The sequence below is a fragment of the Heterodontus francisci genome, chromosome 7 (genome assembly GCF_036365525.1).
Source record: "Heterodontus francisci isolate sHetFra1 chromosome 7, sHetFra1.hap1, whole genome shotgun sequence".
NCBI classification, from domain to species: Eukaryota; Metazoa; Chordata; class Chondrichthyes; order Heterodontiformes; family Heterodontidae; genus Heterodontus; species Heterodontus francisci.
The window spans coordinates 59,084,238-59,110,614 of NC_090377.1; the positions used below are offsets into that span (position 1 = coordinate 59,084,238).

The 26,377-nt window shown below is 42.8% G+C and overlaps 1 protein-coding gene across 7 annotated transcripts in view; it reads left to right on the forward strand.

Annotated features, from left to right (window-relative positions):
* The window catches only part of LOC137372007 (RNA-binding motif, single-stranded-interacting protein 1-like), a 511,784-nt gene that overhangs the window by 386,743 nt on the left and 98,664 nt on the right, over positions 1-26,377 (forward strand). For all 7 annotated transcript variants that reach the window (XM_068035256.1, XM_068035255.1, XM_068035254.1 and 4 more), the window contains one exon: positions 18,888-18,979. In XM_068035256.1, the coding sequence (XP_067891357.1) occupies positions 18,888-18,979 (92 nt within the window). The remainder of the gene's footprint in view (positions 1-18,887; positions 18,980-26,377) is intronic.

The following is a 26,377-nucleotide window of genomic DNA, read 5'->3' on the forward strand; positions in this document are numbered from 1 at the left end:
TTCTTGCCTGGTGTGACCATACAATGGGCCAAGATGTGGAACCCATGGCCATCCATTCAAGTCTGGATGAGTACAATCCTGTTACGATGTGGTTCTTCACACCACCTTGGTTTCAGAACAACCCATTCAATTCAGAAATGTCTCTTGATGGTTTCACGATGGATATAATTGATACCTCTTAGCCTGGAATGTATCCTTTTGTCCTTAACAGACAGTAAGGCAGTTTGCAGCATTGTTTGCCATATTTTAAAAGGTAAAATCCATTTTAAACAGTCTACCTTGAATAAAGTTTGTATCTTCAAAGTAGGAATATGATATGTCTTTACTGGGCATGACCCCTTTAAAATAGTTATTGATGCCAAGATGATGATTCAGGCTTGGTAAGGCCAATTGGCTATTTTTCCCAAAAAAATCAAAAACAATTCCCCATATAAAAGGAGGCATTAGGTCTCATACTTGCCCTCCAGTATTTCAAAATCGGTGCCAATAACTGACATCAAGAAATTCAAATTTACACAAAATTCCAGACTGTTGTGATGGAGCTTACTCCTACAGCCATTCACTCGTCAAATTGTACATATAGCTGAAAGGAACAACATTTTAGCAGATGCCTTGTTCAGAATGTAAAAACACTACAACCAAAACCCCTGTACAGAAGTCATGACTGGAAGCTTGAGGAATGCATCAGATGAAGGTGTACATGTGTGCTATCGTATATCTTTCCTTCTTTGAGAGAAAATTTTAAAAAATCAGATACCAAGGAATTTCATTGTTTTCCCTTTTGTGGGGAAGTGTCACGCATGGAAGGAGTCATGATGAAATAAACAATGAAATGGAAGAATTATACATTTTTAAAAAATCAACTGTGAAAACAAAACCATAGGAACATGGCCACTTCTACCACAGTCAAAATGGTGTAGTGGTCACGTGACCCCTCATGTACTGGAAATCATCAAACCTGTCGACAAAAATGGAACTTGTTAACCTGGCCTGAAATTGTTCTGGGAGGGCCTGTTTGAAATTGAAGAGTGCACTATTGCATTAATGTCTCTTATTAACATGAATGAACTAACAAAGGATTCTGGAGACCGATGGACTTGCAGCGCAAACCAAAGTTGAACAGGAATGAAATAGCACTGTGTTAAAAGAGGAGTCCCCATTCTGACATCAATGATAGCCATGGTCTCCACATCCTGGTTCGTTAGAATCATAAAATCATAGAAAGTTTACAGCACAAAAAGAGGCCACTTGGTTCATCATGTCTGCTCCAGCCAAAAAATGAGCCACCCAGTTTAATCCCACTTTACAGCATTTGTTCTGTAGCCCTGCCAGTTACGGCACTTGAGGTGCATATCCAAACACCTTTTAAGTGAGTTGAGGGTTTCTGCCTCCAATATTCTTTTAGGCAGTGAGTTCCAGAATCCTACCACCCTCTGGGTGAAAAAATGTTTCCTCCTCCTCCCCTCTAATCTTTCTACCAATCACTTGGAATCTATACCCACTAGTCACTGACTTCTGTGCTAATGTAAATAGGCCCTTCGCATCCACTCTATCCAAACCTCTCAAAATTTGGTACATTTCAATCAGATCGCTCCTCAGCCTTCTCTGTTTCAAGGAGGACAACTCCAGCCGATCCAAACTTTCCTCATAGCTGCATTTTTCCAGTCAAGACAGCATCCTCGTAAATCTCCTCAGTACCATCTCTAGTGCAATTACATGCTTTTCTGTAATGAGGTGACCAGAACTGCGCCCAGTACTCAGGTTGTGGCCTAACCAATTATTTATACAGTTTCAGCATAACCTCCCTGTTCTTATATTCTGTACCTCAGCTAGTAAGGGAAAGGATTCCATATGCCTTCTTAACCACCTTATCGACCTGTCCTGCTACCTTCAGGGATCTGTGGACTTTCACTCCAAGGTCCCTCACTTCCTCTGCACCTCTCAGTATCTTCCCATTAATTGTGTATTTCTTTGCCTTGTTTGACCTCCCCAAGTGCGTCACCTTATACTTCTCTGGGTTGAATTCTGTTTGCCACTTTTCTGCCCATCTGACCAGCCCATCGATATCTTCCTGCAGCCTACAGCTGTCCTCCTCGCTCTCTACCACACGGCCAATCTTTGTGTCATCTGCAAACTTCTTAACCATGCCCCCTACATTTACATTCAAATCATTAATATAAACTACAAAAAGCAGGGGTCCCAGAACGCCACTGGAAACAGCTCTCCAGTCACAAAAACACCAGTCAACAATTACCCTTTGTTTCCTGTCACTGAGCGAATTTTGTATCCAACTTGCTGCATTTTCCTGGATCCCGTGGGCTTTTGTTTTTACATCCTGCCTTCCATGTGGAACCTTCTCATGTAGACTCCATCAACTACACTGCACTCATCAATCTTCCTTGTTACTTCTTCAAAAAATTTGATCCAGTTGGTCAGACAAGATCTTCACTTAACAAATTTATGCTGCCTATCCTTGATTAATCCATGCCTTTCTAAGTGACAGTTTATCCTGTCTCTCAGAATTGATCCCAATAATTTGCCCAGTACTGAGGCTAGACTGACTGGCCTGTAATTATTTGGTCTATCCCTCGCTCCCTTTTTAAACAGAGGTACAACATTAGCAGTCCTCCAATCCTCTGGCACCACACCTGTAACCAGTGAGGATTGGAAAATGGTCAGACCTTCTACTATTTCCTCCCTGACTCCTTTTAACAGCCTGGAGTACATTTCATCTGGCCCTGGTGATTTATCAACTTTCAAGGATGCTAATCCCAATAATACTTACTCTGTCCCTATGTTGTATCACATCCAATACTTCATACCCCTCTTCCTTAACTACAATAGTGATATCGTCCCCCTCTTTTGTGAAGACAGGTGCAAAATAGTCATTAAGAACAATACCAACATCTTTCACTTCTACACATAGGTTATCTTTTTGGTATTTTATGGACCCTACTTTTACCTTAGTTATCCTCTAACTGTTAATGTATGGATAAAACCATCTTTGGGTTCATCTTGATTTGGCCTGCCAATAATTTTTCATACCCTCTCTTAGCTTTCCTAATTTCCTTTTTAATTTCACCCCTCCACTTCCTATATTCCTGTAGGCTTTCTGTAGTATTGAGTTCTCAGTGTCGGACATAAGCTTTCCTTTTCTGCCCTATCTTACCCTGCAAGCTCTCTGACATCCATGGGGCTCTAGATTTGGCCGACCTATCCTTTTTCTTTGTGGGAACATGTTTAATTTGAACCCCTTGAATCTCTCCTTGAATGCCTCCCAGTGCTGTGACACTGATTTACCTTCAAGTAACTGTTTCTAGTCCACGTTCGCTAAATGACTCCTCAGCTTAGTAAAATTGGCCTTGCCCCAATTGAGAACGCCAACTCCTGTTCTATCCGTCATTTCCATAATTCTGTTAAAACTGACTGAATTATGATCACTACCACCAAAATGCCCTCCCATTGCCACTCAATCCACCTGCCCATCTTCATTTCCTAAAACTAAGTCTAAAATTGCACCTTCTCTTGTTGTACTTGCTACATACTGGCCAAAAATGTTTGCCTGAATGCACCTCAAGAATTCTGCTCCCTCAATTCCTTTCACACTAAAACTATCCTAGTTAATATTGGGGTAGTTAAAATCCCCATTGGTCACACCAGGGGAGCGAGCTGTGTGTCTGCAATGAAAACTCTGAAGTGATGAATTTTTAACTGAGAAAGGTAACCCTCTAGAGAGAGAGGGGCGATCAAGCCAACACTTCAGAAAGCAGTCCGGCCAGGGATTGTAAAAGAGATCCAGCCAAGCAAGGAAGATGCCTTGCTGCAGCAGAGAACTTAGTGAACACCACCTCCAGTCTGAAGTTTTACTCATCAGAAAATTTACAACACCTCAACAAGTTCAAGACTACAAACACCCAGGCCTGCACCTTTAAGAGAGACTGTACTCTGGAGAAAATTTAGCAGGTTTACTGTAAACCACGAGCACCTACCTCACTTTGAACTTCAAACTACTTAGTCTTTTACTCTCTCTATTTTTGTGTATGCGTGGGTGAGGTTGCAACCATTTCGGGAATTGTGTAAAGAAATAGTTTGGTTTTGTCAGCTAAAAACTTAATCATTTGACTATTTATTTGACCCTAAAAACACACTGGGATTAACTCATCCTTTTTAATAAAATACTATTGCGGATATTAGGGAGGTGAACAGTGGGAACCACCCACACCCCTTTCTACCTGTCCATAACAAAACAATCCCAACTTTTCCAACCTATGCACGTAACTGAAATTCCTCATTCCTAGAACCATTCTCTTGAACTTTTCTGCACTCTGTCCGATGCCTTCACGTCTTTCCTAAAATACGGCGCCAAGAACTGGACGCAATACTCCAGTTGAGGCCGAACCAGTTTTGTATACAAGTTTAACATAACTTCCTTGCTTTTGTACTCTACATCCCTATTAAATGAAGCCTGGGATGCTGTGTGCTCTGTTAACGGCTCTCTCAACCTGTCCTGGACCTTCAATGATTTATCCACATATACATCTAGGTCTTTCTGCTCCTCCAGCCTTTGTTTTATATTATCTCTCCGGTTCTTCCTAACAAAATGAATCACTTCACAATTCTCTGCATTAAATTTCATCTGCCACTTATCCACCCATTCCACCAACCTTCTGTCCTTTTGAAGTTCTACACTCTCCTCCCCTCAGTTTACAATGCTTCCAAGTTTCGCATCATCCGTGAGTTTTTATTTTGTACACTGTACACCAAGGTCTCCGTCATTGATATGTATCAGGAACAGCAAGAGCCCCAAGACCAATCCTTGGGGAACTCCACTACAAACCTTCCTGCAGTCTGAAAAACATCCGTTAACCACTACTCTGTTTTTTGTCACCCAGCCAATTTCGTATCCATGTTGCTATTGTCTTTTATTCCATGAGCTTTAACTTTGCTCACAAGTCTGTTGTGTGGCACTTTATCAAATGCTTTTTTGGAAGTCCATGTACACCACATCAACAGCATTGCCCTGATCAACCTTCTCTGTTATGTCATCAAAAAAATCTCAGTTCATTAAACGCGATTTGCCCTTCACAAATCAGTGCTGGCTTTCCCTAATTAACCCGCATTTGCCAAAGTGACTATTAACTTTGACCTGAATTATTGTGTCTTGAAGCTTCCCCACCACCAAAGTTAAACTGACTGGCCTGTAGTTGCTGGTTTTGATCTTTATACCAGTTTTTGAACAAGGTAGTAAAATTTGCAATTCTCCAGTCCCCTGAATCTAAGGAAGACTAGAAAATTATGGCCAATGCCTCTCGATTTCCAAACTCTCATCCCTCAGTATCCTTGGATGCATCTCATCTGGTCCTGGTGCCTTATCAACTTTTAAGTACAGCTCACCGATCCAATACCTCTTCCTTATTAATTTTAAACCAAAACATAGCAAAACAAAAGTTTTGTTAAGTTTCTGATTGCAGTTCTGATCTGGCCAGCACTCTTCAGCAATTCCTGAAATTCCCACTAAAAATCAAGTATAGTTCTTTTTCAGTACTGCTCTTAACTGTACCAGTAGAAGTGAAACATTCTGAAGGTGGCAGTCTGGTGTATCGATTCAGAGGCAACACAATGTGTTATGACCGAGGCAGGAGGAGTGCACTGTTTTTCTAGTTCCACTTCGCCACAGGTCACAACATATATTTAAATTTTTTCCCAGTTACCAATATGATTAAACATAGACTTTTTTTGTCTCAGAATAAAACAGACCAACCAGGTTTCTTTAATAAACAGCAAAATTATCAGTTTATTATAAAACCAGACATAACCAGTAATGAAGCAAAGCATAAGCACACAGATTGAAATATAAAAGATCCCTTTTTACCTCAGCCCCTCACACACAGGTATACACTGGTTAACTGAATAAATAGAGATTTACTCTTTAGAGCTCGATTACAAAAAAAAACAGACAAATAGAATACTTTGGCCAGATATTTGCTAATTCTTGAAGGAAAAAAAGGAGATATGGAAAGATGTCACATGTCCTTTGTTTTGGTTTGGTGTCCCAAGTATGCGTAGACAGCTGTCACTGGGATCTTCCTGGAACAGTTCTTGTCTGGCGATATTGAAGATCAGTTTGGGCAGACTTTCCAGGCACATAAGAACATAGAAACATAGGAGCAGGAGTAGGCCATTCAGCCCATTGAGTTTGCCCCACATTCAGTATGATCATGGCTGCTCATCCACTTCAATGCCTTTTTCCCCACACTATCCGCATATCCCCTCATGTCATTTGTATTTAGAAAACTGTCAATCTCTACTTTAAACATACTCAATGACTGAGCTTCCACAGACCTCTGGGGTACAGAATTCCAAAGATTCACAACCCTCTGAGTAAAGAAATTTCTCCTTATCTCTGTCCTAAGTGGCTTCTCCCTTATTTTGAAATTGTGTTCCCTGGTTCTGGACTCCCCAACCAGGGGAAGCATCTTAGTTGCATCTACCCTGTCTATCCCTTTAAGTATTTTGTAGTTTTCAATTAGATCACCTCTCATTCTTCAAAACTCTAGAGATTACAGGCCCTGTTTCCCCAGTCTCTCATCATAGGACAGTCCCGCCATCCCGGGAACAAGTCTGGTGAATCTTCATTGCATTCCCTCTATGGCAATAATATCCTTCCTAAGGTAAGGAGACCAAAACTGCACACAGTACTCCAGGTGCGGTCTAACCAAGGTTCTGTACAATTGAAGCAAGACTTTACTACTCCTGTACCTATATCCTCTTGTGAAAAAGGCTAACATACCATTAGCCTTCCTAATTGCTTGCCGCACCTGCATGTTAGCTTTCAGTGACTTATTGACAAGGACACCCAGGTCCCTTTGCACATCTACACTTTATAATCTCTTGCCATTTAAGAAATACTCTGCACATCTGTTCCTCCCGTCAAAGTGGATAATCTCACATTTTTCCATATTCTATTCCATCTGCCACATTCTTGCCCACTCACCAAGTAAAAATGCAGTAACAGTTTCAGTCTGTTTCTTACACTTGCTTCTCAAAGAGTTGGAAAATTTGGCAGGCTTTGCAAAGAGCTGGAACAGACTGAGTTGGGAATTTGCTCCATTGGCAAGTTTTCTCCAATTGTCTTTTTTAAAAATGCTGTCCATATCATCAACACACTGTCCAAAGCAAAACCAAAAACAATGTCACAAGAGTCAAGCTTCCTGACCCCTATAAATCTTGACCTGTCACTTCTTTGTAAACATCTTTCTCCAGGTTAAAATATGCCCCCTGCTGTGTATTTATCTGAAAACAGGTGCCTTCCACTAATCCACTAGGGCGGCGCAGTGGTTAGCACTGCAGCGTCAGAGCTCCAGGGACCCGGGTTCAATTCTGGGTACTGCCTGTGTGGAGTTTGCAAGTTCTCCCTGTGTCTGCGTGGGTTTTCGCCAGGTGCTCCGGTTTCCTCCCACACAGCCAAAGACTTGCACGTTGATAGGTAAATTGGCCATTATAAATTGCTCCCAGTAGAGGTAGGTGGTAGGAGAATATAGGAACAGGTGGGGATGTGGTAGGAATATGGGATTAGTTTAGGATTAGTATAAATGGGTGGTTGATGGTCGGCACAGACCCGGTGGGCCAAAGGGCCTGTTTCAGTGCTGTATCTCTAAATAAAAAAATAACAAAAATTGTTTGTTTATAAACTCCATCCAAAAAACCTTCTGATGACCTCTTTTTCAATAAAAAGGTTTCTGCATCCATGGAATCTTTTTGCAGTTTTAACCCGCAAATCCTCATAATTTAACAAAAACAATGGAAACACTCATAACAAATGCAGAAAACTTCATTCTACTTTATGGTGCAGGTCAGCTATGCCATTATAGTTGTTTACTGACAGAAGTGCAATAAATGCATATTATTTATGTAGGCTACTAGAAGTGAGGAACAATTGAACATTACAGTTTGAGAGGTTAGAATTTAAGCTGGAGAGTCAGTTTATTGGCAGTATTGTTTCATTTCCATTTTCTGGATTTTTACTTGATTCACTCTTTTACTTCTCAATTTTCTTCTCTGCTCTCCAATTACCACCAATAGAGGTGACTCGTACAGCAGTATAGTTTCACAGGTGGCAAAAGCGCCCTGCTGGTACTTTGCCTTTGATTATTCTTGTGTAAGCCTAAATAGTGGGTGCCAGCAGGGCATTCATTTGTGGAGGGTATTGCAGTCAGGTATGATCCTGATGTCATCTGACATTCATACATGTGATTCCCAGTGGAGATCACAGGAAACTGCCTGCACCCATTGTCCATTGTTTATTGAAGAAAAACTGGACATGGCAGTCAGTTCTAGCTTTAAATTCACTTTGAGTGTCCAAATGGACTCATTGCGGGACTCTTAATCTAGATCTTCACAGCCACACACTTTGTTGTGAAGAATTCAGCACTAAAAGCGAAGGTTTATATATTTATGTTCATTCATAACCTAACTGAAAAAGCTTAGCGATTGGAGATTAATTGACCATGGTGAGATGAATATGTCATGATTATTAAATTGATGACAAGATAATCAGTGTTGAGGACGACTATTTGTTCCATCTCAATTCATCCTTTCAGAAACATCCTAAAATCTCCCATTGGAGTGTCCAGTTGTTCCTTGTTTTTTGCCTCCACTACTCTGTCTGGAATGACGTTCCACATGTTTATCACTTTTTGTGTGAAGAATTTCATGGCATCAGCCCTAAACTTACTTTTTATCAGCATGCACTTGAGTTCCCTGTTCTCCTTTTGCAGTTTAATTTAAAATAATAGTCATAGAGTTATACAGCACAGAAACAAGCCCTTCAGCCCATAATGTTCTGGATTCCCCTTTTTCATTCCCTTAACAATATTGTATACCTAAGTAATAACCTGACCAATGCCTCTTTTCTAGGCTGAAAAGCCAGAGGCTGATTTTCATCCTGCTCCTGGAAGAAGGACTGGCAATCATTTTTCATGCTATTTCTTGTGTGTTTTGAGCATTAAAGGCTTCCATTATTTCACCATCTTGCTACTGTGGGTGCGACAAACATTTCCTTGCTGCTCCGATTCACTCTGAATGCTTCTACCCTATCCCTTTTAAAATGCTGTCGCAGGCCCATGATGATTGGCTGCCCTACTCGATTTCCCACCTCACAAATGGCAAGCTAATTATGAAGCAATGCAATTATTCGAAGTTCAGTTGGGTCTCCTGCCAATGTGTGGGCAGGATGGTGACCTGGCTCACCACTTACCTGATCTGCAGAAATTAACCCGAAAGTTTCTCAATTCTTTCCTCACAACTCAGATCTTGGCCCTCGGGATCAACCTTCTGACTCTCTTCTCTACTGCCTCCGTCTGACCAGAGCACTGACGTTTGATCACTAACTCCTCTGACTTATATTCAGTTGTTTTGGCTATTTAGTAAAACATTCCTTTGGCTTTAATAAAAACAGAAAGTGCTGGAAATGGGATGTCATGGGACATAGGCAAAGAGCGTGTTAATGGTTGTGGTGAAAGACGTTGCCTCTACATTGGGGAGACCAAACGTAGATTGGGTGACCGCTTTGCGGAACACCTCCACTCAGTCCGAAAGCATGACCCCTAGCTTCCAGTTCCTTGCCATTTCAACACACCACCTTGCTCTCATACCCAGATTTCTGTCCTTGGCCTGCTGCAGTGTTCCAGTGAACATCAACACAAGCTCGAGGAGCAGCACCTGATCTTGCGATTAGGCACTCAACAGCCTTGCGGACTCTACGTTGAGTTTAACAATTTCAGAGCATGACTGGCCTTTTTAAAAATATTTTAAATTAAGTTTTATTTTATTTATCCATGTGCCTGTTTTTCATGTGCTTTTGGATAGAGCTGCTCCTTATTCAGCCATTATCACTCTCTGGACTAATACTTTGTCTTTCACCACAACCATTAACATACTGTTTGCCTTTGTCCCATGACATCTTTGTTATTTAATCTCTCCTGCTCTCTGCCCTAGCACACACCTTCCCTTTTGTTCTCTCTCCGCCCCCCCACCGCCCGTCACTTGCTTAAATCTGAATACTTTTCTTACTTTTGCCAGTTCTGATGAAAGGTCATAGACCTGAAACGTTAACTCTGCTTTTCTTTCCTAAGATGCTGTCAGACCTGCTGAGTATTTCCAGCACTTACTGTTTTTATTCCAGATTTCCAGCATCTGGAGTATTTTGCTCTATTCCTTCACCTTTGTTGATCTTTTGCAATGGTTCGATCTATTTAGCCTTAAATCTACAAAGCTTTATCCTTAGCTATTTCAACATTATCCATGGATTATGCATGTTTTTTTAATTAATTCATGGGATGTAGGAATCACTGGCTAGAACAGCATTTATTGCCCATCCCTAATTTCCCTTGAGAAGGTGGTGGTGAACTGCTGTAGTCCATGTGAGGTAGGTACGCCCACAGTGCTGTTAGGAAGAAAGTTCCAGGTTTTTGACCCAGCGACAGTGAAGGAACGACGATATAGTTTCAAGTCAGGATGGTACATGACTTGGAGGGGAACTTGCAGGTGGTTTTCCCATGCATTTGTTGCCCTTGTCCTTCTAGTTGGTAGAGGTCGCGGGTTTGGAAGGTGCTGTCTAAGGAGCCTTGGTGCATTGCTGCAGTGCATCTTGTAGATGGTACACACTGCTGCCACTGTGCGTCAGTGGTGGAGGGAGTGAATGTTTGTAGATGGGCTGCCAATCAAGCAGGCTGCTTTTGCCAGGATAGTTTTGAGCTTTTGAGTGTTGTTGGAGCTGCACCCATCCAAGCAAGTGGAGAGTATTCCATCACATTCCTGATTTGTGCCTTGTAGATAGTGGGCAGGCTTTGGGGAGTCAGGAGGTAAGTTACTCGCCGCAGGATTCCTAGCCTCTGACCTGCTCTTGTAGCCACGGTATTTATATGGCTACTCCAGTTCAGTTTCTGGTCAATGGTAACCCCAGGATGTTGATAGTGGGGGATTCGGCAACAGTAATGCCATTGAATGTCAAGGGGTGATGGTTAGATTCTCTCTTGTTGGAGATGGTCATTGTCTGGCACCTATGTGGCGCGAATGTTACTTGCCACTTGTCAGCCCAGGCCTGGATATTGTCCAGTTGTCCAGGTCTTGCTGCATTTCTACACGGACTGCTTCAGTATCTGAGGAGTCACAAATGGTGCTGAACATTGTGCAATCATCAGCGAACATCCCCACTTCTGACCTTATGATTGAAGGAAGGTGATTGAAAAAGCAGCTGAAGATGGTTGGGCCTAGGACACTACCCTGAGGAACTCCTGCAGTGATGTCCTGGAGCTCAGATGATTGACCTCCAACAACCACAGCCATCTTCCTTTGCACTAGGTATGACTCCAGCCAGCGGATTGTTTTCCCCCGATTCCCATTGATTTCAGTTTTGCTCGGGCTCCTTTACGCCATACTCAGTCAAATGCTGCCTTGATGTCAAGGGCAGTCACTCTCACCTCACCTCTTGAGTTCAGCTCTTTTGTCCATGTTTGAACCAAGACTGTAATGAGGTCAGGAGCTGAGTGGCCCTGGCGGAACCCAAACTGAGCGTCACTGAGCAGGTTATTGCTAAGCAAGTGCCACTTGATGGCACTGTTGATGACACCTTCCATCACTTTACTGATGATTGAGAGTAGGCTGATGGGGTGGTAATTGTCCGGGTTGGACTCGTCCTGCTTTTTGTGTACAGGACATACCTGGGCAATTTTCCACATTGCAGGGTAGATGCCAGTGTTGTTGCTGTACTGGAGCAGCTTGGCTAGGAGCACGGCAAGTTCTGGAGCACAGGTCTTCAGTACTATTGCCGGAATATGGTCAGGGCCCATAGCTTTTGCAGTATCCAGTGCCTACACTCGTTTCTTGATATCACGTGGAGTGAATCGAATTGGCTGAAGTCTGGCATCTGTGATGCTGGGGACTTCAGGAGGAGGCCGAGATGGATCATCAACTCAGCACTTCTGGCTGAAGATTGTTGCAAATGCTTCAGCCTTATCTTTTGCACTGATGTGCTGGGCTCCCCCATCATTGAGGATGGAGATATTTGTGGAGTCACCTCCTCCAGTTAGTTGTTTAATTGTCCACCACCATTCACGACTGGATGTGGCAGGACTGCAGAGCTTAGATCTGATCTGTTGGTTATGGGATCACTTAGCTCTGTCTGTCGCATTCTGCTTACACAGTTTGGCATGCAACTAGTTCTGGGTTGTAGCTTCACCAGGTTGACACCTCATTTTGAGGTATGCCTGGTGCTGCTCTTGGCATGCCCTCCTGCACTCTTCATTGAACCAGGGTTGGTCTCCTGGCTTGATGGTAATGGTAGAGTGCGGGATATGCTGGGCCATGTGGTTACAGATTGTGGTTGAGTACAATTCTGCTACTGCTGATCGCCCACAGCACCTCATGGATGCCCAGTTTTGCATTGCTAGATCTGTTCGAAATCTATCCCATTTAGCATGGTGATAGTGCCACACAACACGATGGACGGTATCCTCAATGTGAAGGCGAGACTTCATCTCCACAACGACTGTGCGGTGGTCACTCCTACCAGTACTGTCATGGACTGAAGCATCTGCGGCAGGCAGATTGGTGAGGATGAGGTCAAGTATGTTTTTCCCTCGTGTTGGTTCCCCCACCACCTGCCGCAGGCCCAGTCTAGCAGCTATGTCCTTTGGGACTCGGCCAGCTCGGTCATTAGTGGTGCTACTGAGCCACTCTTGGTGATGGATATTAAAGTCCCCCACCCAGAGTACATTTGTGCCCTTGTCACCCTCAGTGCTTCCTCCAAGTGGTGTTCAACATGGAGTACTGAGTCATCAGCTGAGGGAGGGCGGTAGGAGGTTACCTTGCCCATGTTTGACCTGATGCCATGAGACTTCATGGGGTCCGGAGTTGGTGTTGAGGACTCCCAGGGCAACTCCCTCCCTACTGTATACCACTGTGCCACCACCTCTGGTGGGTCTGTCCTGCTGGTGGGACAGGACATACCCGGGGATGGTGATGGCAGTGTCTGGGACATTGTCTGTAAGGTATGATTCCGTGAGTATGACTATGTCAGGCTGTTGCTTGACTAGTCTGTGGGACAGCTCTCCCAACTTTCGCACAAGCCCCCAGATGTTAGTAAGGAGGACTTTGCAGGGTCAACAGGGCTGGGTTTGCCGTTGTGGTTTCCGGTACCTAGGTCGATGCCGGGTGGTCCGTCCAGTTTCATTCTTTTTTATTGACTTCGTAGTGGTTAGGTACAACTGAGTGCCTTGTTAGGCCATTTCAGAGGGCATGTAAGAGTTAACCACATTGCTGTGGGTCTGGAGTCACATGTCGGCCAGACCAGGTAAGGACAGCAGATTTCCTTCCCTAAAGGACATGAGTGAATCAGATGGGTTTTTTCAACAATTGACAATGGTTTCATGGCCATCATTTGACTAGCTTTTTTTAATTCCAGATTTATTAATTAAATTCAAATTCCACCTTCTGCTGTGGTGGGATTCGAACCCCTGTCCCCAGAGAAATACCCTGGGTCTCTGTGTTACTAGTCCAGTGACAATACCACTACGCCACCGCCTACCCCTTTTATCAGAACTGGAAAAATGTAGAGATAGAGCAAGTTTTAAGCACGCACGGAGGCACGGAAAGTGGAGTGGGTGATAAAGAGCAGGAGGGAAGATGTGTGATCGAGTAGAAGGCAAGAGAGATTAAATGACAAAAGGGATGATGGTGCGAGGCAAAAGGAGATAGTAATGGGACAAGTAAAGAAACAAAAGATGGGTCTAAAGGAGGTATAAATGGGTATATCAGAATCATCAGCAACAGCTGTTGTCCAAAATAATGTGGGCAAAATTTATGATCTGAAATTGTTGAACTCATGATGAGTCCGGAAGGCTGTAAAGTGCTTAATTAAAAGATGAGTTGCTGTTCCTTAAGCTTCTGTTGGGCTTCATTGGAACAATAAAGGAGGCTGAAGTCAGAGTGGGAGTGGGGTGGAGAATTAAAATGACGGGACAGAAGTTCAGTGTCACACATGCAGACTGAACGAAGGTGATCCACAAAGAGGTCAGCCAATCTGCATTTGGTCACCCCAATGCAGAGGAGATCACAAAGAACATAGAACATTACAACGCAGTACAGGCCCTTCGGCCCTCGATGTTGCGCCGATCTGTGAAACCATCTGACCTACACTATTCCATTTTCATCCATATGTGTATCCAATGACCACTTAAATGCCCTTAAAGTTCGTGAGTCTACTACTGCTGCAGGCAGGGCATTCCACGCCCCTACTACTCTCTGTGTAAAGAAACTACCTCTCACATCTGTCCTATATCTATCACCCCTCAACTTAAAGCTATGTCCCCTCGTGTTTGCCATCACCATCCGAGGAAAAAGGCTCTCACTATCCACCCTGTCCAACCCTCTGATTATCTTGTATGTCTCTATTAAGTCACCTCTTCTCCTCCTTCTCTCTAACGAAAACAACCTCAAGTCCCTCAGCCTTTCCTCGTAAGACCTTCCCTCCATACCAGGCAACATCCTAGTAAATCTCCTCTGCACCTTTTCCAAAGCTTCCACATCCTTCCTATAATGCGGTGACCAGAACTGCACGCAATACTCCAGGTGCGGCCGCACCAGAGTTTTGTACAGCTGCAGCATGACCTCGTGGCTCCTAAACTCGATCCCCCTACTAATAAAAGCTAACACACCATATGCCTTCTTAACAGCTCTACTAACCTGGGTGGCAACTTTCAGGGATTTATGTACCTGGACACCAAGATCTCACTGCTCATCTACACTACCAAGAATCTTCCCATTAGCCCAGTATTCTGCAATCCTGTTACTCCTTCCGAAGTGAATCACCTCACACTTTTCCGCATTAAACTCCATTTGCCATCTCTCAGCCCAGCTCTGCAGCCTATCTATGTCCCTCTGTAAGCTACAACATCCTTCGGCACTATCCACAACTCCACCGACCTTCGTGTCATCCGCAAATTTACTAACCCACCCTTTTACACCCTCATCCAGGTCATTTATAAAAATGACAAACATCATGACTAATGACTACGGTATATTAAATTGAAAAGGATACAGGTAGATCGCTATTTCATCTGGAAGGAGTATTTAGGGCCCTGGACAATTGGAAGGGAAGAGGTAACAGAGCAGTATTGCATCCCTGCACTTGCATGGGAAAGGGAGGGGGCATTGGGGGTGATCAAGGAGTTAACCAGGGTGTTGTGGAGGGAATGTGGAAATGGGGGAAGATGTGTTCGGTGAACCCTATTGTGATTTTGGGAGAAAGGGGAAAGGGTTCCCCTTGTCCTTGCCTTCCACCCACCAGCCTTCACATTCAATGAATTATCACCTCCAGTGTAATGCCACCACTAGATACATCTTCCCCTACCATTTCACCATTCCAAAGGGATCATTCCCTCCTCAAAACCCTAGTCTGCTTTTCAGTCATCCCCAACATCACCTCCCCTTCCCACAGCAATTTCCCATGCGAGCGACAGAGATACAACACCTGGATATTGGGCATCCATGACACCACTTAAAGGCAGCCTGCAGCTCTTAAAGGGGAGGTGCATTCTGGCTGCACACACCCAGGAAGAACATACTCATGAAGGTGGGAGTGAGCAGACATCAAGGATCTCCAATTCTGCATTGGAGGCCTTGGTGGAGAGAGAGGAAGGACATCATCTGTGCTCCCTTCCCAAGAGGCAGGAAGCCCTCCAGGCAGTTCCAGAGACAGTGGGGAGAAATCATTGAGCAGGTCAATGCCAGGAGTATTGCAACCAGAAATTGGCTGCAATATTGTTTTTAAAAAAAATATCATCAATAATCTGGAGTTGTAATGTAAGAAGATTGCTCCCATACTTTCTGATCACAGTTGCACTAGTTACAGCCTTATTAATTACAACACTGATAGTACTCACAAGAACTCCCTCCCCCACTACCCTTCACATTCTTACAATCACTGTAGCACACCATTAAATCTCATTTTCCTGATGCTTACACTCAATTCTACCATGTCAGCTATTCATCAAGACAGCCACACTTTTTAAACACCTCACAAGACTTTCACTAACACACTCCCCTCTTGCAAGAGAAGGTCTTGCACAGCACCAGACAACAGGCTGCCACTGGACGAGGAAACAGCTACCTGCACACCTCTTCCGGCCTGCTCGTCGTCATGGGACGCGTCAGCGTAGAGGCCGTAGCAGCCAGTGAGTGGAGAAATGTTGCATGGGAGGAGACTTTGCAGGGTTCTTCAATTTTAATCCTCTTTGTCTCTTCTGACTTCTCCCTCATCCCATACATTCTGCATGACAAGGTGCAGATGCTTTCAATTTCTACTTATTTCTCTGTGCTGTCCCTCACATTGCAAGTTAACCCTCGTCCCTCTTTTCTTTCAGCTGCCAGAAATGGCAATGCCGCTGAGCCATTTAAGCAAGAGGAGCGCAGTGTTCCAGAAAATGCCTAGTCACTTGATCTGAGTTCTGCAAGCACCAGCTCAGATACTGGCGCCATATGGACTTTAAGAGGCTAGGTTAGAGGACATGTCGTGGTGACACCCCCACCAACCAGCCCCCCTTCCATCCCAGCACAAATGTGTAGGAATTAGGATAGGGTACCACAGGTGCCAGGTTGCCACAGGGTCAGGTCACTTCGTAGTTGGCTGCAGAGGACTCAGATGCAAACATCGACTGCCCAGGCTGATTGGCATCTACCAGGAAATGCTAGATTCATTGGGCAGCTTGCCAGAGAACTTTTGCACAATGTCACAGAGCATGAAGGAGACCAGCTCCAACTTGTCTTGATCTTGGAGACTTTTCTGTCCAAGATGGACCTAGTGGTCAGCTCCATCAACACCCATAGTGGAACTCATGATGATGGAGGCTGTTGTGATAACTTCCAGGGCAGCAGAAACTGTCGTCAATATCTATTTTATATATTTCGTTATCTATTTCTAGTGCTGACTGATTCACCATTAATACTAAATTATAATTAACATATTTAATATGATTTATCTTGTTACTTTGCTCAGTTTTGTATATTTAGCCTATTATGCCTAGTTGTTTTGTTTTAATTACTTATTTATAGCTGATAGATTTTTGTCTTTGTGTCTCGTATTTTTTCAGTTAAGTAGCCGCTTAATCTACCATATGCTTAAGTATTAAAGTGTGAAAAAATAGATGAACACTTAGCTTTTATCCTCTGGCTCTGCTGCTCCCTTCCCCTACATCAGCTATGATAGCGCTTCTCAAATTCTTTCCTCCATTTGTCTCAGTCCTGCCACTACTGTGGTTCCTCCCACTGCTTTAACACTTCTCTTGAGATTTTCTTTTGTTGGGACATGCATGGATTGTTGAGCTTTCAAATGAAAAAGAAGGCTGCTGACTCATCAGGTCGCACTTCCAATTTGTGACCCCCATATGCAAATCTGAAAATACGAATGCTATGGAAAATTCCCAGCATTCATCCACTCTGAAATGCATTTATCCAGGTGTGATCAGAACCACTAATATTGGGCTGGATTTTGTATTCCTGCTGCTGGGAGCAGTGGTGGGCGCGGAACATGGCAGCACCCCAACGGGACCCATGCTGCCGTGGTTACACAGCAGGCAGCCGTTTTACATATACACGGCGGCCGCTCCCCCACCCCAATCACGTGGCGGGGGTGGCCTCGGTAATGCAATTCAAGGCATCACCTGTTGAAGGAGCAGGTGCTGATGCCACTTTTAAAAGACTGCCAGCCCTGCAAACAGTGCATTGTAACGCAGAGTTCACCCCTTCTCCACCTCAGTGGCGCTAGCTGATCCTGGATGGGAAAGTCAAGGCGTGTGAGTGCCGCCTGTTGCACTGAGGATTGGGAACTGAAGGCAAGATCACTGTGGTTTATATTTTAATTCATGCACATGTGTTATTTAAATATGCTAAGTTGGGTCCTGTCACAAAGCAGTGGAGGGGCTGCCACGGAGCTTTCCTGCCGCCGGGAAGAACGGGCCCGACAATCCCAGCATCGGGTTCAGTGGCCGCTCCGATTTTCCAGTCCCCACCCTCCCCACCACAGAACCCGATGTCAGGCTTGGAACAAAATCCAGCCCATTATCTCCAACAGGTTGCTAGTTTATTCGGGTCTATTTCATTTTGTCTACTAAGATCTCGTCTTATGCACAATTTTGATGTTGTTGTTGATGCGCTTTCTAATCATAGGCAGTTCCTGGTCCCAACAATGAATGCAGTTGAAAATCAGCTTCTTGCCCTGTCCAGCAATTTCCCTGTCCTTAGGACAGGATGTTCCACTCCACACACACGGCTGATTAATGTCTGACTTCACTGCATATTTAGAGAAGCTGTAAAAAGGAGAATTTTGCTGAGCTTAACCACAAAAATGTGACAGCAAGAATATGTTATACAATCACAATGCTTCAATTTTACTGCTTGTTAATTATACTGTGGAGCATTTCCATGAGATTTCTTCAAAATAGAAGCGTAATTTTTGGTATCTGATCTATTTAACAACCTGCATCTAAATATGAATTGTAAGCAGTGTAATCTTGTGTTCAAGATTTCTCTAGAAATGGCGATAAATGCACAGTCATGCGCGCATCACAGTGGTTTGTGTCATTTTCCCCTCAGTTGTCTTTGATACCAGAATTATAGGAACATGCAAATGTAGCAGTCCAACACTGAACAAAGCCTGAATCCAGTCAACAAGGTTATTTGATACTATTTCCTTTCCTATTGAAACTTAACTTTTTTTGTACATACATTAAATGAATGTTGAAGAGGCAATATAGCAGGTGTTTCATTTATTTTTAATGAACTAGTTAGGTTTTGGTTAAGTAGTAATTGTGCTCTCTTATATTGCTTTTCAGGTTATGGCTTTGTGGATTTTGATAGTCCAGCTGCTGCTCAGAAGGCAGTGGCTGCCTTAAAGGGCAATGGTGTCCAAGCCCAGATGGCAAAGGTAAAGCTTAGGAATTAAAATACGTGTTATCGTTAAGATTATTTGAACCCAGGTTTATTTTCAGGCTGCAGATCACTTAAATGATGGAAATGCTAATACTTCAATTTTCACCATCATTTTTGCCTTATTTAAATTAATAATATTTTGCATTTGTGTATGCATCTGTTTTTGAACCTTTGAACAGATTATACATTTCAGTTTCCTGTTTGAATTCTAAATTATAACATAGAAAAAATGGTTTCTTATGATTAAAAATAATACTTTCCACACACTTGAATTATGTGTGGTTCATTCAGTCTTCTATGTGCTAATCCAAATAACAACAAGCTGAATCTGTAACATCAGTTCAAATTGTAATAGCCGTTGCTTCTGTAGTGTTTTCTGAGATCTGAGAATGGAGCAATTAATGAAGATTTCTGATCATAGTTGTTGGTCAATATGGCTCAAGTTAGGAGCAGTGTGAAATTCCTGTTTATATAAAAGAAAAAGCATGGGAGCAATATTACTTTCTGTACACTTAGCACGATTTATATCACATTATATCACAAAAATGTCTGGAAACTGGGAAACTGCTCATCCAGAGCAAAAAATTATGTCTAGGATAGTGATTACCTTGCCTAAAGTTTACTCAAGAATATTGGCACTATGAGCTGTCTACACAAATTTGGCAAATTTGTATAAACTAATAGACTTCCCATGTGGCTAGTTTAAAAAATGCTGGTAATGATTAGGTGTTAAGATGGCACTGTATTTAACCTACCCCGATCCCCTCTTAAGGCCACTGCTCAAAAGTATTCTCTGAGGAACTGGTCTAAATAGAAAATTCCGCGCAATTGTAGCTCCTTGTAAAACTTTTGAGTTAATTAGAAGCAAATTATAGCTGCTTGTAGGTTTTAAGATCAATGTCAAAAAAACTGAACAGAAAATGACTTTTTTCCTTTTATTTGTAGATTGTTTAGCATTTGTGACAAAATCCAACATTAAAGTCCAATGTTTGGAGTGTCACAAATGAAGACTAGCTGCAAGAATTTTATATATCAGCCTAAATGTGTAGGACAAATAATTTTAAGCTGTGGAACAAAAAGAATGTTTTTGCAATACCAAAATAAAATACGTCAGTTATAAATCCTATCCTGTAGTACATGAATACTAGGATATTAGATGGCCCAGCTGTGTGTCGGCTGATGCACTGGATGCATTAAAGAAATGCAGAGCAGCAAGAATGACTCCAACAGAAGTTTGAGCTCCATAGTTTAAAACTAACAAGATCGGAAGGAATAAAAACAGAGAACGCTCGGGTCTGGCAGCATCTGTGGAGAGAGAAACAGAGTTAACGTTTCAGATCTGTGACCTTTCATCAGTTCTGAAGGTCACAGACCTGAAACATTAATGCTGTTTCTCTCTCCACAGATGCTGCTAGACCTGCTGAGTATTTCCAGCATTTCTGTTTTTATTTCAGATTTCCAGCATCCATGGTATTTTGCTTAAGGTTAGAAGGAAACCTCATCAAGGGATAGAAAATACAAAATGCTTAAATAGATAGGACAAATAACTGAGGATGTTATTTCAGAGTAAGTTAGGCTAGTAGGACAAATGAATATAGAACAGAGTAGGCATTCATCCCATCAATCCTGTCCCACTTGACCATTGCTGATCTGTATCTCAACTCCATTTATCTACCTTGGGTTCCTTATCTTTACCCTTTGCGAACAAAAATCTATAAAGCTGTTATTAAATTTTCAATTATTCTAGCCCCAACAGCTTTTTGGGGGGGAATAGTTACAGATTTCATGTGATCAGCAAATTTGTATATACGGCTCTCTATACCTTCATCTAAGTCATTGATAAATCTAGTGAAAAGCTGAAGCCTCAGTACAGATCCCTGGGGGACACCCATAGGCACATCCTACCAATTGGAGTACATACCCATTATCACAGCTCTCTGTCTCCTACCTCTTAACCAATTTCCCTACCCATGTCAATTGCCTCCAAATCTGCTAACCATTTTTGCTAACCGTCTCTTGTTGGAACCCTATTGAATGCCTTCTGAAAATCCATATAATTAACACCCATAGACACTCCCTTATCTACCTTGTTATAACCTTCACAAAAAATTCAACTAGTTTGTTAGACAACCTGGCTTTCTTTAATCAGTTTGTATTGGCCAAATAACATAGGTCTAAATCAGTGAAAAGTAATTTTTAAACCAATATTATAAAGTATTTTTTTAATGAAAGCATAGTCATGTTTGAAATGATGTGACTGATGTAATAAAGTCAAAGACATTCAGGGTCCTTCAAAATATGGTTGGATGCTAAGCTGGGAGAGTTGGGGACTAGTGAGCTAAGCTGGGGGGGATCAAGTTGCTTACCCTTTACTTTTTTTATATATTTGTTAGTCGGCTGGTAGATCATAAATGCTCACTCCTTTATATAAGGAGGCCAGTGTATAAAAGAAGTTGTCCAGTTGCCTGACTGAAATGCTTATAATGACTGAATTTGAGGAAAGTATTTCCAGTTCTACAAGTCATTCAAACAGAATGAAATGAAAATTTTGAATTACTCTTCGAATTTATTCAATACAAGCAACTCAATTGTAGAGGTTGATCAGGAATTTGAAAAGATCGGTAATTGGCAGTGCCAAAGAACAACTTGTATTTATAAGAGCTTCTTTAATGTAGATAAGCATTCCAAGGCTCCAACAACATTTTTTGCCTTGAAATTTATTGGTGTTAGATAGCTTCATCTTTTTCTAGATGGAATAATAACCAGATGTAGCGAGAGACTATTTAAGAACAGAGGTGTAATATATTTAGTGGTTGCTGGGGCCACAGATGTACTTGAAGGTTGTTCTTGGCTACCAACAAGCAGTCACAAATTCTTTGAGCCTAATTTATGTTCCAGTAACATTGGTTCAACAAGTGTTGGTTAATTATGTGTTTAAATTTTGATGTTGGAAGCACAGATTTCCAAGTAAGGACATTGGAAAATTGTATCACAGGTAGGAGAAATGGTGTGTTAAGCTTCACTGTTGGTATTCTGTGTGGAATTAAATAAGCACGAGATATTGGATATAACTTTGCAAAAGGTTTTTTTTTTCTCGATTAACATACCAAATCCCAGAATGATGTGGTGTTGCATTCTGTGATTTTTTTTTTTTTTGGATTATTTTAATGTGTATATTTGGGCCCTTCTGTGCAAACATCTACTCAGTGGACTTCTGATCTTGGCCAGGCCCTTGGGTGCAAATGCTGTAGGGAAACCAGGAAACAGACGGAGACGGAAAATGTAAAAGCAAGTCATCCTTGTACACGGTGGAAGACTTTGTGGCAGCTGCATTACATTGATAAAGATGTGAGCAGGTCACTTGCTTAATTCCTCAGCTAGGCAGATTTTTTAAAAATGTTATAAAATAATTTACATTCCTTAGACATCAATGTTCCCACAATTGGGAGTAAAAAATTAAAAGCTTGCTATTGGTCCATAATTAATTAAATGTTTGCTTGATTTAAATAGAATGCCCAGAAATGTTATTACTTAATGGTAACACTTATTTTATTGAATTTTAATAAATAAAGAAAATACCTTTACTTTGTAATTAGTGTATCGGCTACTGGCAAAGTACTATGTAGTTAACTGGGATTTCTTTTAGTTTAGTTGTTATAATCAAAGTCTTTAAATGTGGAATCTTGTTTAATTCTTTTAACTGTTCTGGGGGTTCATATCTCATATTCTAACGTTAATGGTCTCACTGATGTAACACTAGGTACTGAGCACATTCTCCACTTGGGTATTATTTCCTTTAATATGCTATTTAAAGTTGCTGTTGTGTTGACCTTATGCCACTGGTTACAAATTATGCTGCAAGTTGCACCTTAAAACTAAATAAGTTGGATTTCTTAAGACGAAGAAGCTGAAAGATACATGTTTAATTGCTGCTGGTCTTCTTATAGTCAGTAAACATGCTATTCTAGAAACAGTGCATTCACTAATAGTAAGATCATAATGCATGTGCATACGTCATTCACGATTGTGGAATCAACTCATCCACTTTTCATTGACATTGTGACACCAGTAGTTTTCACATGCATACTGGTTAATCTGGCAGAGCCACTCTGGTAATTCATGACATAGTGAGACCCATAAATGCAGCCAGTTTAGAAGAAGGCAAATGCAGAAGAATGCAGCACACAGACGACATCTGGGATGCAACATAAAACAGCACTAATGAAAAGTGGTGCAGGAACATCTGTTTAAAAAATATGCTTTGATTGCAGTAGATCAAGAATATAAAATCTGCTTTCTGACAATTAAATGACTGACTTGACTGGGCGGCACAGTGGCTAGCACCGCAGCCTCACAGCTCCAGCGACCCGGGTTCAGTTCTGGGTACTGCCTGTGCGGAGTTTGCAAGTTCTCCCTGTGACCGCGTGGGTTTCCTCCCACAGCCAAAGACTTGCAGGTTGATAGGTAATTTGGCCATTGTAAATTGCCCCTAGTGTAGGTAGGTGGTAAGGGAATTGAGGGAAGGTGGGGATGTGGTATGTGATTAATGTAGGATTAGTATAAATGGGTGGTAGTTGGTCGGCACAGACTCGGTGGGCCGAAGGGCCTGTTTCAGTGCTGTATCTCTCTATGACTGCATGCCATGATGTAGTAATTAGCCATACAAACTTGCAATGCCCCAAGGTCCTTGCTGTATGAGATAACATCACTTTGGGAATCAAGTCATTGAGAGAAAGATAGTGAAAGCACTGCTTAGCCCTGTAACCTTCATTCCTGTTTCTTGCTAGATACTTATGAAAGCCACACTTTTTTTTAAAGGGGATATCCAAGAGAGATGGTATTTTTCCTGAAAAGATTGTGTCTCCTCCTTTTTTTCTGCCTATTCTTATCATTCTTCATTTCTGTGAGGTACATGCATTTTTTGCATTCCAAAAATATACTTTATTCATAAAATTTGCAAAAATAAATTACAGAACAATTCAAATTGGACATTTCAGGAAGTGCAATGTTGATCAGTTTCTTTCAATACAGAACATGAGGTGCCTCACAACTCTTGCCATTCTATATTATATACAGCTTACATTTGTATTGCATAGCAAAAATGTTCTCGGGTGCATACAGCCCGAGTGGTTTTACACCGTTTCCAGCCCCTCGGTATACTATGGGGGGAGGACTTTACACAGTAGCCTATCCCCATTGAGCCAATGTGGCAGCTGCCCCAAGTTTTAGTGTGTCCCTCATCACGCAATCCTGGACCTTGGAATGTACCAGTCTGCAACACTTGGCAGCTGATTACAGAGCTCTCTCTCTCTACCTTTTGGAAGAAGAAGTGCGAGCACGTCTCATCCTGCTGCACGGATAAGACGCCGAACCGGAATATGATCTTGGAAGCCTCTGCGGCAAAGAGCGAGGCCTGTTGGCTCTTGGAGATCCTCCTTGACATTGACCCCCAGAAACTGCAGCAGGTGCAGATTCTGCATGCTTTTCTGGAGTCAGGACATTTCCCTCTGTCTGTCTCCCTCTGAACTCCTTTGAGGGTGAAGAACCTCCTGCAGTTCGCCTTGATTGCTTCCCAATAGTGAGTTGGGGACTCAAAGAAATGTTTCATGCCTCTCCAACCTTTTGAGTTCCTCAGTGTTCTCTGGGTCAACAGTTTCACATTCAGCTTCCAGGTCCCCCTGCCAATCATCTGGTCATCCTATAGGTGACAGTCCGCCAGTAGGAGTCAGTGCTCAGAGAAGAACACCGGCTTGACGTCGGTGGATCTGACAGTGAATGCACAGGACACAAACAGGAAGTCAATCCTGGAATGGACGGACCCGTCTGGTCTCGACAGGTGTATCTGCACTGTGCTCCATCTGGAGGGTTGCTGAAAGTGATGTGCAGCATGGCATCTTTTACCATTTTCATCAGGAGTCTGGGCTTGGTGTCCATTTGACTGCCAGCCCTGCTAGATTATCCAGCTGCATCAGTGATGCAGTTGAAATCATCCTTTTTTTTATTAGTTCCTGGAATGTGGGTGTTGCTGGCTAGGCCAGCATTTATTGCCCATCCCTAATTGCCCTTGAGAAGGTGGTGGTGAGCTGCCTTCTTGAACCACTGCAGTCCACATGGGGTAGGTACACCTACAGTGTTGTTGGGAAGGGAGTTCCAGGATTTTGACCCAGCAACAGTGAAGGAATGGCGATATAGTTCCAATTCATGATGGTGTGTGGCTTGGAGGGGAACTTGCAGTTAGTGGTGGTGTTCCCATGCATCTGCTGCCCTTGTCCTTCTAGGTGGTAGAGGTCACTGGTTTGGAACGTGCTGTCTAAGTAGCCTTGGTGAGTTGCTGCAGTACAGCTTGTAGATGGTACACACTGCTGCCACTGTGCGTCGGTGGTAGAGGGAGTAAATGTTTGTGGATGGGGTGCCAATCTAGTGGGCTGCTTTGTCCTGGATGGTGTCGAGCTTCTTGAGTGTTGTTGGAGCTGCACCCTTCCGGGCAAGTGGAGAGTATTCCATCACACTCCTGACTTGTGCCTTGTAGATGGTGGACAGGCTTTGGGGAGCCAGGAAGTGAGTTACTCGCCTCAGGATTCCTAGCCTCTGACCTGCTGTTGTAGCCAGGGTATTTATATAGCTCCTCCAGTTCCGTTTCTGGTCAATTGTAACCACCAGGATGTTGATAGTGGGAGATTTAGCAATTGTAATGCCATTGAATGTCAAGGAGAAATGGTTAGATTCTCTCTTGTTGGCACTTATCAGCCCAAGGCTGGATATTGTCCAGTTCTTGCTGCATTTCTACAGAGACTGCTTCAGTATCTGAGGAGTCGTGAATGGTGCTGAACATTGTGCAATCATCAGTGAACATCCCCACTTCTGACCTTATGATTGAAGGAAGGTCATTGATGAAGCAGCTGAAGATGGTTGGGCCTAGGACACTACCCTGAGGAACTCCATGCAGTGATGTCCTGGAGCTGAGATGATTGACCTCCAACAAACACAGCCATCTTCCTTTGCGTGAGGTACGATCCAACCAGCGGAGAGTTTTGCCCCGATTCCCATTGACACCAGTTTTGCTAGGTCTCCTTGATGCTGCCTTGATGTCAAGGGCAGTCACTCTCACCTCACCTCTTGAGTTCAGCTCTTTTGTCTGTGTTTGAACCAAGGCTGTAATGAGGTCAGGAGCTGAGTGGCCCTGACGGAACCTAAACTGAGCCTCAGTGAGCAGGTTATTACTAAGCAAGTGCCGCTTGATAGCCCTGTCGACGGCAACTTCCATCACTTTCGTGATGATTGAAAGTTGGCTGGGCGGTAATTGGCTGGTTTGGACTTGTCCTGCTTTTTGTGTACAGGACATAACTGGGCAATTTTCCACATTGCCAGGTAGACGCCAGTGTTTTAGCTGTAC